The 15,640-nt window shown below is 37.9% G+C and overlaps 1 protein-coding gene across 1 annotated transcript in view; it reads right to left on the reverse strand.

Annotated features, from left to right (window-relative positions):
* CEP128 (centrosomal protein 128) overlaps window positions 1-15,640 on the reverse strand; it is a gene marked incomplete at both ends in the record, with an annotated part of 134,800 nt that overhangs the window by 59,505 nt on the left and 59,655 nt on the right. The window contains 2 exons of the mRNA XM_082485903.1: window positions 11,830-12,022; window positions 13,610-13,669. Of these exons, the coding sequence (XP_082342029.1) occupies window positions 11,830-12,022; window positions 13,610-13,669 (253 nt within the window). The remainder of the gene's footprint in view (window positions 1-11,829; window positions 12,023-13,609; window positions 13,670-15,640) is intronic.

Below are 15,640 nucleotides of genomic sequence, written 5' to 3' on the forward strand. Positions count from 1 at the left end.
ATCCTGAAACGAAAGAACTATGCAGACTCACTGCTATACCACACCATGTCTAGCTTCCATACATTTTAATATATTCAAATAAAGATTTTCTTGGAAGAGCTATGTTCCAGAATCTAAGTTTCTTCTCTGTACTCATCCCCAGAGTATAAGTGAGCCTTAATGTAAGAGCAAAATATATACTTTTGTATAGAAGGTAAATATTAATTTAGTATTTAATATCTATTACCTAAAACCACAAACTTTTAACACCTTTAATTAAAAAATTATGACAAAATTACAATATCTGTAATATTTTAAAGGGATTATATATATATATATATATTTAATAAACATTATATGTTCCAGGATAATAGCTCCCAAGCAGTTAAGTCGGTGCTTCTGAGCTAAGGCTGGTAAAATAAAATAAATAAAAGAAAATAAATTACTATTATATATGCATGATATACAGTTTGATTACAAAATTCAGAGGGAGTGGACATGGTAAAAGATTTAATGAATTTGGGTAGGAACGGAAATTTTTTCCTTTTGGAAAATAAAATTATAGCAAGCATCTTGACTATGTTTTCAAAAAACGGTGATGTTCTACTTCTGATGAAGAGGCAGAACTGATACTTTTTGATTAAATCACCAGCAATTAAAGCAAATCTAAGTCTGTGAGACCAATAGGTGGTCTCAGGATCAAATATAGACTTCCACTGATTTGTATGATCAGCTTTTCAGACTGCCCAATCTGTCTAGACCATATAAAAATCGAGTAAATGAAAGAAATTTGGGCCAGGTCTTGGGTGCAATTCAGGAAGACTGTATTTTTCCTATCTTCAAACAACTTTGTAATAATAACAATATTCTTTTGATCCGAACTAATTTTGAAACAGATCTGTAAGAACACCTTGGCATGCTCAGTGATTCCAGAATGCAAGTGAGACTTAGTTAAGAAACTGACATTTATACCTTTTATTTCCTCAGACCTTTGTCCATTTTGTTAAAATACTGAATACTTAGTGCAATGCTATTAAAATGAATTTGATTATAAGATCAAAGTCACTTCAAGAGAAGAAATCTAAGAATTTATTTTTATCTAAGTTGTTACTTACTGAAATATCCTGTTGGGTGGCATGCAAGAATAACCTAAGTAGTGAACTGTATCCAAAGTACAAATCTGCATACGTGAAATCAGAACCCAAATCCCCTCCAGTTCTTCAGTATTTACAAATATTGCTAGACTTCTGAATTGCTCAACTGTCCAGGATGGTATGCTTACCAAGAAGGGAAGACAACTGCAGCCAATCTCAATGCATCACCAGAGAGCTATGAAACTCCTACTACTCTGTAAACAATCCTGAAACTCTATACTACATTACTGTATCTTCCTTCATTCACTATTGTCCTGGTTTGAGGTAAAACATAACCAATTTTTCTGTTCAGTAACTTTACTTTTCAGTTAAGCCTTTCCTAACTAACTGAACTCTCTGAAATTAATGGCATGTTTTTCCGACGGTGTCAGCTTCTAGCAGAGATAAGGCTGATGTTTACAATTAATTGTGTATGGATAAGAATTAAGGGGAAGGCCAATAAGGCAGACATCGTGATGGGAGTTTGTTATAGACCTCCCAATCAGGATGTAGAAGCTGATGAAGTATTCTATAAGCAGCTGGCAGAGGTCTCGTGTTCATCTGCCCTTATTCTTGTGGGGAACTTCAACTTCCCAGATGTCTGCTGGAAATACTACGCAGCAGAGAGGGAACAGTCCCGGAGGTTCCTGGAGTGTGTGGAAGACAACTTCCTAACACAGCTGGTGAAGGAACCAACTAGGGGAAGTGCCCTACTGGACCTACTGTTTGTTAACAGAGAAGGTCTTGTGGGGGATGTAAAGGTTGGAGGTCGCCTTGGGCAGAGTGATCACGAAATGATAGAATTTTCAATTCTTGATCAAGTAAGGCAGGGAGCCAGCAAAACTGCCACCTTGGACTTCTGAAGGGCAGACTTTAGCCTGTTTAGGAGCATCATCAAGAGTGTCCCTTGGGAGGCGGTTTTGAAGAGCAAAGGTGCCCAGGAAGGATGAGCATACTTCAAGCAGGTGCTCTTAAAAGCACAGGAGAAGGCTATCCCCTTGTCTCGAAAAATAAGCAGATGGGGAAGAAGACCAGCCTGGCTAAATAGAGAACTTTGGCTGGACCTCAGGAAAAAAAGGAAAGTTTACATTCTCTGGAAAAGGGGGTTGGCTACTTATGAGGACTATCAAGATATAACAAAGCTATGTAGGGGGAAAATGAGAAGGGCCAAAGATCAATCAGAACTCAGCTTGGCCACTGCAATTAAAGACAATAAGAAGAGATTCTTTCAGTATATCAATAGAAAAAGGAAGACTAGGGAAAACGTTGGCCCACTGGTGAATGAGACAGGTGCCCTACTGGTGGAAGACACAGAGAAGGCAGTTACTGAATGCCTTCTTTTCCTTCGGTCTTCACTGCTAAAGCTGTCCCTCATGAATCCCATACTCTGAAGACAACAGGGAAGGTCTGGAGAGAGGAAGATTTTCCCTCAGTTGAGGAGGACCATGTCAGAGACCACTTGGCCAAGCTGGACATTCATAAGTCCATGGGCCCTGATGGCATGCACCTGCCAGTGCTGAGAGAGCTGGCGGATGTTATTGCTAGACCACTCTCCATCGTCTTTGAACAGTCATGGAGAACAGGAGAGGTGCCTGAGGACTGGAGGAAAGCTGACATCACTCCGATCTTCAAAAAAGGCAAGAAGGAGGACCCAGGGAACTACAGACCGGTTATTCTCACCTCTGTCCCTGGGAAGGTAACGGAGCGACTCATTCTGGATGTCACCTCCAAACAGGTTGAGGAACAGGAAGTTATTGGAAGTGGTCAACATGGATTTACCAAGGGTAAATCGTGCTTGACCAATCTGATAGCTTTCTATGATGTTATAACTGGTTGGCTGGATGAGGGGAGAGTCGTGGATGTCATCTACCTTGACTTTAGCAAGGCTTTTGACACTGTCTCCCATAACATCCTCATTAGGAAGCTGAGGAAGTATGGGCTAGATGAGGTGACAGTGAGGTGGATTGAGAGTTGGCTGCGGGACAGAACTCAGAGGGTTGTGATCAGCGGCACAGAGTCTAGTTGGAGACCTGTAATCAGGGGTCAATACTTGGTCCAATTTTGTTTAATATATTCATTAATGACCTGGATGAGGGGACAGAGTGTATCCTCAGCAAGTTTGCTGATGATACCAAACTGGGTGGGGTGGCTGACACCCCAGAGGGCTGTGCTGCCATCCAGCGTGACCTGGACAGGCTGGAGAGCTGGGCAGAGAAGAACCTAATGAGGTTCAACAAAAGCAAGTGCAAGGTCCTGCACCTGGGGAGGAAGAATGCTAGGCACCAGTATAGGTTAGGGGCGGACCTGCTGGGAAGTAGCTCGGAGGAGAAGGATCTGGGGGTCGTGGTAGACAGTAAATTATCCATGGCCCAGCCATGTGCCCTTGTTGCCAAAAAGGCCAATGGAATCCTGGGCTGCATAGGGAAGAATGTGGCCAGTAGGTCGAGGGAGGTCATTCTCCCCCTCTACTCTGCACTGGTGAGGCCACAACTGGAATACTGTGTCCAGTTTTGGGCTCCCCAGTTCAAGAGGGACAGGGAACTGCTGGAGCGAGTCCAGCGAAGGGCAACTAAGATGATTAAGGGCTTGGAGCATCTCCCTTATGAGGAAAGGCTGAGAGAGCTGGGACTCTTTAGCCTGGAGAAGAGAAGGCTGAGAGGAGACCTTATTATGGCATACAAGTATCTAAAGGGTGGGTTGAAGGAGGATGGAGCCAGGCTCTTTTCAATGGTTCCAAGTGACAGGACGAGGGGCAATGGGCACAAGTTTGAACGGAACTTCCTGTGTTCTAATACACAGAAAAACTTCTTTACGGTGAGGGTGACAGAGCACTGGAACAGGCTGCCCAGGGAGGTTGTGGAGTCCCCTTCTCTGGAGATTTTCAAGACCCACCTGGATGCAGTCCTGAGTAATGTGCTCTAGGCAATCCTGCTTTAGCAGGGGAGTTGGACTAGATGATCTCTAGAGGTCCCTTCCAACTCTGAAAATTCCGTGATTCCGTGATTAATACCATGGTATGGTATGCAGAGAGGCTCTTGCTTACACTTACGGCTATAACACCCAAGGCCAACTCACTTTTGTTGTTTGCCCTATTGGAGGGTCAGAAGCAGAAAGGAGTAGATGGGTCACACCTGCGGGGAGGAGCGGACAGGACAGGTGACCCAAAACTGACCAATGGGGTATTCCATCACATCTGCATCATGCTCAGAATAAAAGCTGAGGGATCAAAGGGGTTGGCCTCTTTCTTCAATGGCTGGTGTCCAAGAAGGACTCTCTTCATATGCCTTTAATCCCAATCTGGGCATTCCTGAATCCAGTTCCTGAGTTCAGCTCCCGTCTGTTGCTGAGTCCAGTCTGGGACTTTCCCAATGCCTGCTGGTGACGTGATATTCATCATCGGAGCTCAATACGGTTTTGTATATATTGTATATATTTCATTATTTTATTATTATTATCTTTTCTTTGTACTATTTTATTATTAGTATTTCATTAGTTTAGTTTCTTTTAAACTCGCAAGTCTCTCTTTCTCTCATACTTCTTTAATTTGGGAGAGAAGTTAGAGAGCATCTGTCATCCATTTTAGTGGCCAGCCCATCCCAAACCACAACAACTATTCTCTCATTCATGAATCTCTATGTTAGCTTACTTGTATTTGTCAGGATTATACTACACAGACAGCCAGTTTACCACCACAGGAAGGACTGTGATAATGTTAACGTTTCTACAGAAATTCATTAGGAGGATCCAAAAGCCTACAATATCCTAGATATTTACAAATGCTTCAGTGAAGAAGGGAAAAGACAAAAAACTACATAGTTAAGAGTGTTAGTAGACCTATTTAAGATCAAAAATTCCTGAAACATGTTCGTCAATAAAGCAGTTTAAATATTCATCCTACCTACTTTCAGTATGTCCACTATAAATCTCTATTTTTATTCTTTCCTCCCCAAAACCATGACTAAACTATATCGGACCTGAAGGGAAAACAACAAACTAATTTCTTGAGAGTAAAATTTCTCTGCCTTGTTTTTATAATTTCTGATTTATGCAAACTTAATATAATCTAAAAATACTCTGTTAATTACGTACTCAGACATCTAAGTGGCTTGTGTTGGTGGGTGAGTCAACCACATGCATGGGTATTCACAGAATCAGTCTTTCTGATAAAATGTTCGTTGCAGCAGAAAATGTTTCCATCCATTTGCACTGAATTTGACTGAAAATCCATTTTATTAAGCAATACTGTCAAGTATACTTTGATGTTAAAAAAAAAGGGAAGGGTCTTTTTATCAATTAGAGTAAATCCATTCTGCCTTCATTTGCTTTATTCCTGCACCTGGGTTTTGCTCATAATTTCATTACTGAGTGTCTCAGTATTTTGTAAGTATATCTTCTATTTTTTAAGTAACAAAAGCCAACCACCATTCTGCCTCCTTAATTTAAATTTTCTATAATTTTGCTACATTGCTTTCTGCTTTCAGCTTAACACCTTTGTTATGCTATTAGCTGTGGTTTTGTTTTTCCTTTGGGAAAGTAGCTTTTCCAATTTTCATGTCCAAGTCATTTATATATGCAACTATTTACATGTTTACATTTTACTAGTTGCATCATAATTAAACCTGGGCTTTTCATTCAGTATGTAAGAGTATTTTTCCAAGAAATATAAAGAGCCATATTTTGTCTTGCAACTGTTTTTAATAAAAAAAAAAAAACCTTTATAAATATTTAAATGTATCACTTCACAAATAATAGTACTCAGAACTCACCATTAACAGACCTGCATTCTATTATTCCTCTACCTTCTACCAACTTACAAAAAAATAACTGATTTGGTGTAACGAAAACCATAGTTTTCAAATTAAAGAGAACAATGTTGACCAATTAAATTCACATGTAGGTTAAGTCCATTATTCTTCCATAGACTGTCACATGTGCTATCATTTAATTCAGTGGCACAAGAAAATGGTATTGAATACCAAGACAACCTGCTTATTTCTTAGTGTATTAATAAAAAGATCTCAAAATTTTGTTCAATGTTTGTGAACATTATTATGATTTTCTGATTCCGGCTTCAAATTCAAAATCGGTATAAACAGTGGTAAAAAAAAAAAAAACACCAACATAAATTTCTTTACTTAGCACCAGGTAAATGAAATTAAGCGATCCCAAGGCTATTCCACTTCCTCTGTGTACCAGCAAAGCCACCAGCTTTTCTAAGGCTCCAAGTTTTGTTATCATATTCCTGCTCTTCATACTAAGCTCACTCGCGAAGAAAAGCGAGGCTACAGGCAACACCTATGAAACAGTATTAACTGTCTCTTCAGTAACTACCCCTTTGTCACTGACTAGCACATTCCTTACTCTAACTTACAGTTATTATATTTAGTCATCACATTTACATTAGTCATTTCCTACATAGTCCTATGTTGAATGCTATACAGACGACAGCCATGCTACGTCTTCTGTTACATGTCTCAGTTATTTGGTAACTACCCGCCATCTTATCAAATGAATGAAACATCAGGAAGTTGGGCTCATTACCTGTGGTAAATCTCAGTTGTATTTTATTTCCCTGTCTCTAATTATTCATTCAGCAAACGTTCGTTCTAACGTCTTGAACGCTATTAAGAGTAGAGGACCTACTGCTGGAAGGCCTGCCACACCACAGCAGCTAGAGCTAAACACATACCAAACTGGTATTGGGCCAAATCATACCAAATTGGGCCTATGTACATACCAAATTGGTATTAGGCCAAACCATGATAACTTCATCTGTATCCACAAAACTTGCTGACTATCAGATCTAATAAAATTAGAATGTGATGAAGTGAATCATAAATGTGCACATGCGAAGACTATTCTTGAATTGTGTACATAATTAATTGGCTTTGTAAATGGAAGTACCTACTTCCCTCCTCCAACACTTTTTTGATGGCACTGTCCAAAAAAACCAAGCAGTACAAAAAAAAAAAAACCAAAACAAACCAAAACCCCCACCACCTTATTTGACTAGGTTTCAAATTATATCTCATTAAAAAAAGGTGGAGTGTAAAGACTCAATAAGGTGCTTGACAGTTACCTATGAACACTGACTCCCTATTTCTGTATAAAACACCCAATAAGGTGCTTGACAGTTACCTATGAACACTGACTCCCTATTTCCATATAAAACAGTAAAATCATTACTCCTGTTTAAATCAGAAATAAAAAAAAAAGTAATAATTAATCTTTTATGAATACTTTTAAATGAAGACAGCATGGAGGATGTTTTGGGAAAATCCTCTAACAGCAAAGTTACCTATCTTCACCTGCCACTATCTCCATACCTCTGCAGCTCTGGATGCTCAGCGTGTGCGCGTATCCTGACCCCAGGCCTTAAACCTAACACTGGCCTGCATTGTCGGCATCCTGTCATCCTTCTGTAAGTCCTATTTCGCATCCTGTATTTGGTGGAATTTTAAAGCATGCTTACTGGTTTGTGTTACATAGAAAACTTAACAACTATGTAACTGTTACTTCCTTTTTCTTACCTACTTTTAACCAGCACCCGCCTCTAGCAGTAGACTGAAGAGAACATAATTTACTTCGAATTACAGAAATTGCAATATGTTAAGTAACAAATGGAACCAAGCATATTTGTAGGGAACAAAGGAATGGCCCTTATAAATAGAAGGTATGAGATTACACACTATTTTTTATGCTTAGTGAATAGCATTGCTTTTTCCCCACTCCTTTCAGTATAATAATTTCCCATAATAAGTTTGCCTATAGCTTGAAATTTAAATGCAGGCTGTGAATTTTTCCACAAAGCCTAAACCAAATTAGGTACAAGAAAATTAAAATCTAAATAAGGGTTGCTTTATTTCCTATGCACTTAAATTAGAAAAGGCAAATAAGGCCTCAAGGAGATCATCTTAGCAGATAATTATTAAAATATAAGAACAATAAAACACTATTAATATTATATCAGGGACTTGGCAATATCATTTTAAACAAATGAAGGATAACAATAGAAATATTCAAGCTTGAAAGAGAACATCCTTTGATCTTTCAAAGTTCTTTTTAAGTGGAGGAAGAAATCTTGACAGGATCTTGCTATTCTTGTAAAGCAAATAACCTGCATTGTTCTATAAAATATTTACAAGAATGCTTTTATTTGTTATTGCTATTGTTGTTCTGCTATTGTTTTATTTTTGTTACAGTATTTCACAAAACATTTTGAATAATAAAGTCAGTTACCAGAAGCTACAACTACACTTACTTAAAAGTTTACTCTCATCTAATCTGACTCTACATCAATCTAAATACAAAGTGACTGCTAACAAAATGATTAAAGAGAGTACTTTTTCTTTCTGACAAAGAAATTAGCCCATCATTATCAGTATTGAGTCCTGAATGAAGGCCAGAACAAAGTTTTTAAATAAAACACAAGAAAAGAAAACCTGAGAGGCGACACTTTCCTTCAGAAACTGAGGTAATAGAATACAGTGACAGATCATACCACAACAGAGTGAGGTATGCAAATAGTAGTCTAACATATTACATAAAAAGATGCAAACCAGAAGACAAGTCAGTCCTATTTATTGACTATATCAACCCACAAGGCATGTTAATAGTGCTCAGATACCTCCATGCAAACTTTCAGTAGAAGTACTCCTCCACAAGTCAGGTTAGGGTCAGCCAATTATAGAAGTCACCATGTAGCCCTGCATTAGATCCTCAAAAAACGTTTTAAATGGAAGAGGTGGAAGCAAAAAATCTATTTCAATAAGGAAATCCTGATCCTTGGACCCTGTGTCAACTAGCCTATTTTCTCAGTGATCATTTTCATGCATTGGCTTAATCTCTTTTTCCTTTGATCACATTCCTTCGAGTTCTACCTGTAAGATTACCAGCTATCCACATTTTCCTGATGCGTTCAGAAACTTGCTCTTCTGCTGGGACAGTACCTTAGAGGGAGAGTGCGAGCAAGTATGCACGCGTGCATGCACTGGAGAACTAATATTCTCAAAAAATTCACTGTGGGTCTTTAGATAACGTTAAGCCTTAATGCCAAGAATTAACCTCATATGACATTTCCTCCCTCCTCTCTTCTCATTCAAAATCTTTTGGCGCCAGTTCCTCTGGTTATGGAAACCTCAACAATAACTATGTTATGCTTTTTATTCTACCATTATGCTTTTATACAATGATACCTAGGGACAGAAAGTTATCACCAATTATTACTGCTATGGGAATATCATAGAATGGTTTGGGTTGGAAGGGACCTTTAAAGGTCATCTAGTCCAATGCCCCAACTAGATCAGGTTGCTCAGAGCCCCATCGTACCTGACCTTGAATGTTTCCAGGGATGGGGCATCTACCCCTTCTCTGGGCAATCTGTGCCAGTGTTTCACTATCCTCATCATAAAATATTTCTTCCTTATATCTAGTCTATTGCAAAAGGCCCTGCTAAAGTCTGTCCCCACCTTTCTTATAAGCTCCCTTTAAGTATTGAAATGCCACAATAAGGTTTCCCTGGAGCCTTGTATTCCAAGCTAAACACCACCAACGCTCTCATCCTGTCCTCTGATCAATTTTGTGGCCCTCCTTCAGACCTGCTCCAACAGGTCCATTTTTTTCTTGTACTGAGGACTCCATAGCTGGATGCAGTACTCTGGGTGGGGTCTCACAAGAGCGGAATAGAAGGGCAGAATCACCTCCCTCAACTTGCTGGAAACACTTTTGATGCAGCCCAGGATACGGCTGGCCTTCTGGGCTGCAAGTGCACATTGTTGTCACATCCAGCTTTTCATCCACCAGTACCCCCAAGTCCTTCTCAGCAGGACTGCTCTCAATACCTTCATTCCCCAGCCTGTATTCATACCAGGGATTGCTCCAGCCCAGGTGCAGGACCTTGCGCTTGGCCTTGTTGAACCTTATGAGGTTCACATAGACCCACTTCTCAAGCTTGTCCAGGTCCCTCTGAATGGCATCCCATCCCTCAGACACATCAATTGCTCCACTCCACTGGGTGTCATCTGCCAATTTTCTGAGGGTGCACTACATCCCAGTGTCTATGTCGTTAACAAAGACATTAAACAGTACTGGTCCCAGTACCGACCCCATTAAAGACACTACTTGCCACTGATCTCCATTTGGACATTGAGCCATTACCACTACCCCCTGGATGGGACTACCCAGCCAATTCCTTATCCACCGAACAGTCCATCCATCTAATCCATATCTCTCCAATCTAGAGAGAAGGATGTAATGGGGGATGGTGTCAAAGGCATGCATTGATAGCTGTTAATTCTGGTTTTGATCAGATCCATCATGTATGGGTCAGTATACAGCACACAATTTTCCAAGCACTTAATAAAAATCTCCTCTTGGAAATGAAAGGAAGTTTAGTCAGAAAGGTGAAGATGCAGAGTTGTCTTCCAAAAGCAGTAATGACAGTAAATAAGATACACCTTTGAAGATAAAACTTCACAAATAAATTATGAACTGACCATAAGAGTTCGCGACTGGACTAAAATCAACAACATGTATGGATTCTTCCTGACCAAGACCAAGCTTACACTTCAAAATTTTACACTTCACTTAAGCTTGGATTTAAAAGGATCCACTCTCACATTGTTTATAACAACCAAAGCACTGATTTCAGGCAGCAGAAAAAAAATCTGGTTTAAAGGATGAAAATAAAGATGTTTAATTTAATAAAAATTGCTTATGTTCCAAGTTTGCTATAATGCTCTGGTTTTACTATAAAAATACTCTTCATTGAAATAATGTGTTTAATTAAGCTGTAAGTAACAGTATAAATGAGGTTGTACAGAGATGAAAAGCATAATGACAAAAGACTGAGATCTTCCTGTCTTACTGAATATTCCTAGAATAATAAGCTCATGATGAAAGTATGTTTCTCTACTCCTAAAAGCATTCTGATCAAAGTCAATCTTCAAGAAACTATAAAATACTAAACTACAAGTACCTGAGCTGAAACTATAAAATGGGTCTTGGCTGGGGACAGTGAAGTCCATCCCTACCAGAGCCTTACACCACTCAGTAAAATCTGATTAGTATTTCCCCTTCATGACAAGCATGGATGATATGAATGCTAGTACCAAGCCTGGCACAGAACACTCCAGGTTAAGAATTACATGCCAAGAGAGGGAGAAAATTGTATTTATGTGGTACCCCATATATAATGTTACTTATTTTAATTAGAACCAAAGCTTGTCTTACTCCATTTTGCAATACAGAAGAAGGGATGAGAAGAAATTTACCAAATTCTTCATACATACAATTTAGGCAAAAGGGAGTAACTGCACAGGACTTGGGACTGCTTTGGGCTCTTTCTTTTTGACAGATAAAAGCAGCATTACCAATGCTGCCTCAGACTCTTGTAGGATTCCTCTTTACCCACGTTGTGGAATGCCTCAGATGGTACAGTTGAAAAACAACTTCTATATCCACTGCCCATGTTGCAAACTCATGTGTTATTCAGCCATCGTACTGGGTTGAAGTGTAGTTGATGACATTTGCTTTTTTTGTCAGCAAAGGAAAACAAAAAACCTAACTTTTTTTCTTGGTTATCACCAGCATGTTATCAAATTAGAGTTTGTAATAACTAGTTGATAAAATACATCTGAACGTGCCATAGGCATTATAATTAGTAGAATTTTAAAATTCTTTCTCTCGTTTATTAACAAAAGTGGAACCAGCGACATACCTCTTTTTTCTCTGTGAACTTCTTCCAAAAGTTTTTCTTGCTTTTTTATCTGTTTATAGAGAGACTGATGCTCAGCCTCCTTCATCTGTGTAAAGTGCTTGAGCTGTTCTCGGCTCTGCCGTAAGTAGCATCGCAGCTTTTTTTCCTTACTTTCTCTCTCCTTTACCTCCTCGCACAGCCACTGAAGCTTAGTCTATGTTTAAAAAAATGGGGCAACAAAAAGTAAAGAATTCTAATGAACATAAGAGGACATAAATGTTAGCTGATTAAATTATCTTTAGAGTCACAGATGATTCATTTGTACCTAATAATGAATAATAACACTAAAAGGGGACATTCAGATATATTAAGAGGATATACGTTGACCTTCAAAGAGTCACAAAAGAGATATATGTTGGCTGATAATTGTATGTGAAGAAGCAATACACAGATTTATTAATTTATTTATTTAAACCAGGGGCATGAATTTGCAAGGATAGGTATGGAAATTCATATTGAATTAGTGTACATAGACACCAAGAGCTACTTCTTCCTTGCAAAATACATTTCTCTATATATTCTTTGTTGGCAGAATATAAAGCATTTTTCCATTCTAAAAAAGCGACATCAATCATTTCTGGTCAGGAAAAGTTAATATTTATGGTTCATACAGAGGAAAAAGAAAAGAGAGCTCATAGATAAGATAGGTCATGGTCAATATAGCAAATCTAGAAGTGGTAAAAGAGAATACTTTCACACTGTCTATTTAAAACAAAAGAAAAAAAAGGGGAATTTTGAGTAGTCGTTCATTCTAGACTTCCCTCTACTAGCTAAACAAACTTAGGTGAAAAATATATGCAAATGATTATTAGGTGCTCTTTGAAAGGTCTTTTTAATAATAGCTCAGTGTCACTTTTTGAAATGAAGAAAATACTTCCTGTGTAACATTTTTCCTTTGATTCCGATATTCTACGATTCTGATCTTATCTCTGCTATCTATAGAGGTAGTCTCTCTTGGTCTACAAGTCTTACGTACACTGTACATCATCAATAACCTTAAATTATCTTACATGCAAACAGTTGCAATTTTTCCTTAAGTCAATTCTCTTGTGGCTTTGACCTTTTTACATGAAGCAAAAAAAAAATTTAATAACGCACGTCTTCTACAGTTTCTCATGATCTAATTTTACCATGAGAAACTTACTCCTTTTAAAAGATAAGAAATGTGTTTGTGTGAGTTGGGGGCACAGGAGGAAGGCTGTAAAATGAAAAGCAAGAGTTATATGTTACCAGTCATCACTTCGAGAAGTTTTCAAGCAAGTGTGCACCCATATTATAAGATTCAAAAGCTTCAAAGGGGGAAGTAAAATAGTTCATTTTCCAAGAATCCAATCTAATAATCCTTTAGATTTAATAAATAACAGCCTTATTTAAAGTAATTTCTTGCCTTGTTATAACCCTGTAAGAGAAACTTAAGCTGCTGACTACATTATCATGTTTTTCTTGTCTGAAAAGAATTGAGCCAGATCTGAAGGCTATCATACCTCAATGCATGTTTTATAAAAACAGCATTGCTATTTATTTTTCTATAGAGACAGCTATTTCTTGTTAATAACAAAATTTGGAAGACTATTCCATCAGTTGAAATAACAGTCTGGGAATATCAGAATTATTGCCAAAAGCATGCTTTTGTATTTTTCCTTTTCCTCTTAAGTGCCTTTTCAAACACACTTTCAACTGAATGATTATAAATGTTGGATATTAGCTTATTCAGTAAAATTTCAAGAGGTTTGACTATTACCTTTGTTTCCGCTAACCAGCGATGAGGATCATTCGGCACCGTTGGTGTAAGTGATACTGCCTATGGAATAGTAGGGGAGAAATAAACAGGCATAAACCCCGGAATTAGACACAGAAAGGAGAAAGGGTCTTTCCTGCTTATTGCAAATTCATCAAATAAATATTCTTTGATAAAAATCCAGCTTGGAAATCATATATGTAAATGTTTTAATAGAACTATTTAATGATAAATTAGTCACATTTAAACACATAAATTAGTCACATACAAACTCACTGATACAAATTTTGTTGCAACCTAAGGTGCAACAATAGTAAATTGTATTCTGAATCTGTGTAGCCTCTCCTAAGAATCGCTACAATGATGCATTTCAAAATATCTCTCTGCATCAAGGTATATATTCTCAGTTTGAAACTGTATGTGCTTTTTTGAAAACATCATATTTCACAGAATCACGGAGTTTTCAGAGTTGGAAGGGACCTCTAGAGATCATCTAGTCCAACTCCCCTGCCAAAACAGGATTGCCCAGAGCACATTACTCAGGACTGCATCCAGGCGGGTCTTGAAAATCTCCAGAGAAGGGGACTCCACAACCTCCCTGGGCAGCCTGTGCCAGTGCTGTCACCCTCACGGTGGCAATGTATTCTTTCCAAATAATACAATCAGATTTTACTTTAAAATTACTATTTCTTCTTAAGAAAAGACCACCTTCCAAAGACATTCAACTGTTTTTCTCCTCCATTTTGCAGAAGAACAGCGGGTGCACATAAACCAGAAGTAGCAGAACCAACTGTTGTTAGTCATTGAACTGTTATCAGTGTATCTGCAGAAATGCTATGTGCAACATGATAAATGTCTTATCAAAAAGTAAAGAAGGACAAACCCCAAAAATCTTTAAATTATGCTTCATGATGATGTGTTTTCATGTGTATTCATGAAAAAGACAAATCACTTTGAATATTTGATAGGCATAAAAAGAAAACTGTAATCTTCACTAAGGGGACAAAAAGAAGATAAACCTGTGCTGGAATGCTTCATTAATACTTCATACAATGAGAAAATGTTATGTCTTTTTTCTGCATTCAAACTGAACTATGTTAAACTTGTTTTAAAGGTACTTCTACACGTTTTCTATATTACTTATTAAAAAGGCAGTGATAATGGAATTTTTTTCCCCTCCCACTTTATGACTTGATACACAAGGGGAAGAAAAAAAAAAGACTAATACAAGGCCCTCAATTGAAACCTATTTAAAACCAAGTAAAGTATTGACCTTATGTTCAGCTCATCCTTCATCTCATGTGGTCCTATCCCATGATTACTACATTGTGACTTTCTCTAATTTAAAGGTTTTGTGGTGGTTTTATTAGTTAGTTTGTTTTTAGTTTACCACATTTTGCATTTCAGCCAGTCATGATGTATTTATAGTCCTAGTCCAATAATTTTTGTAGCCAGCATTATTTCTTTAATAGGTATTTATATGGGCTTTATTAACTACACTGAGACCAAAGGTGACTAAACAGCACTGTCTAATCAGGTACACACAAATGTTTTATGTGAAAATTATCACCAGATAAGGACAAAGCTGAAAGGAAATACTTCAGTAGCCATGTTGACCATGACTTCACAAAGCAATGCATATTTGAAAGTTGAGACTTCCATTGCAGCAAACCTCATTCTGTGCAACCACATTCAAAGGCGGCAGTATTCAATTTATAGTTTAAGCATGACTGGTGTAGTTATTGCAAGCATAAGACTTCTTATAAGAAAAGACTGATTGGAAAATAAATCTGAACAATACATGTGGAATTTTTTGCTTAGAACACTAGTATGCAGTGATTATAAGAAATCCAGTACATCTTTCATCAGGGAAGATTAAGCATGGTGTTTAAGTTCTCTGAATACAAGTATTTATCCATTAAATTCCTCATTGCTCACCTCAGTTGCAGTAGCAACTTCTTCTTGAATTAAAGAACTTGTCAAGGTTTCTAAAAGGTTTCAGACAATACCTGAAGTACTGGGCAGAGGAACAAT

The sequence above is a fragment of the Vanellus vanellus genome (genome assembly GCF_965231255.1).
Source record: "Vanellus vanellus genome assembly, chromosome: 6".
Classification (NCBI taxonomy): Eukaryota; Metazoa; Chordata; class Aves; order Charadriiformes; family Charadriidae; genus Vanellus; species Vanellus vanellus.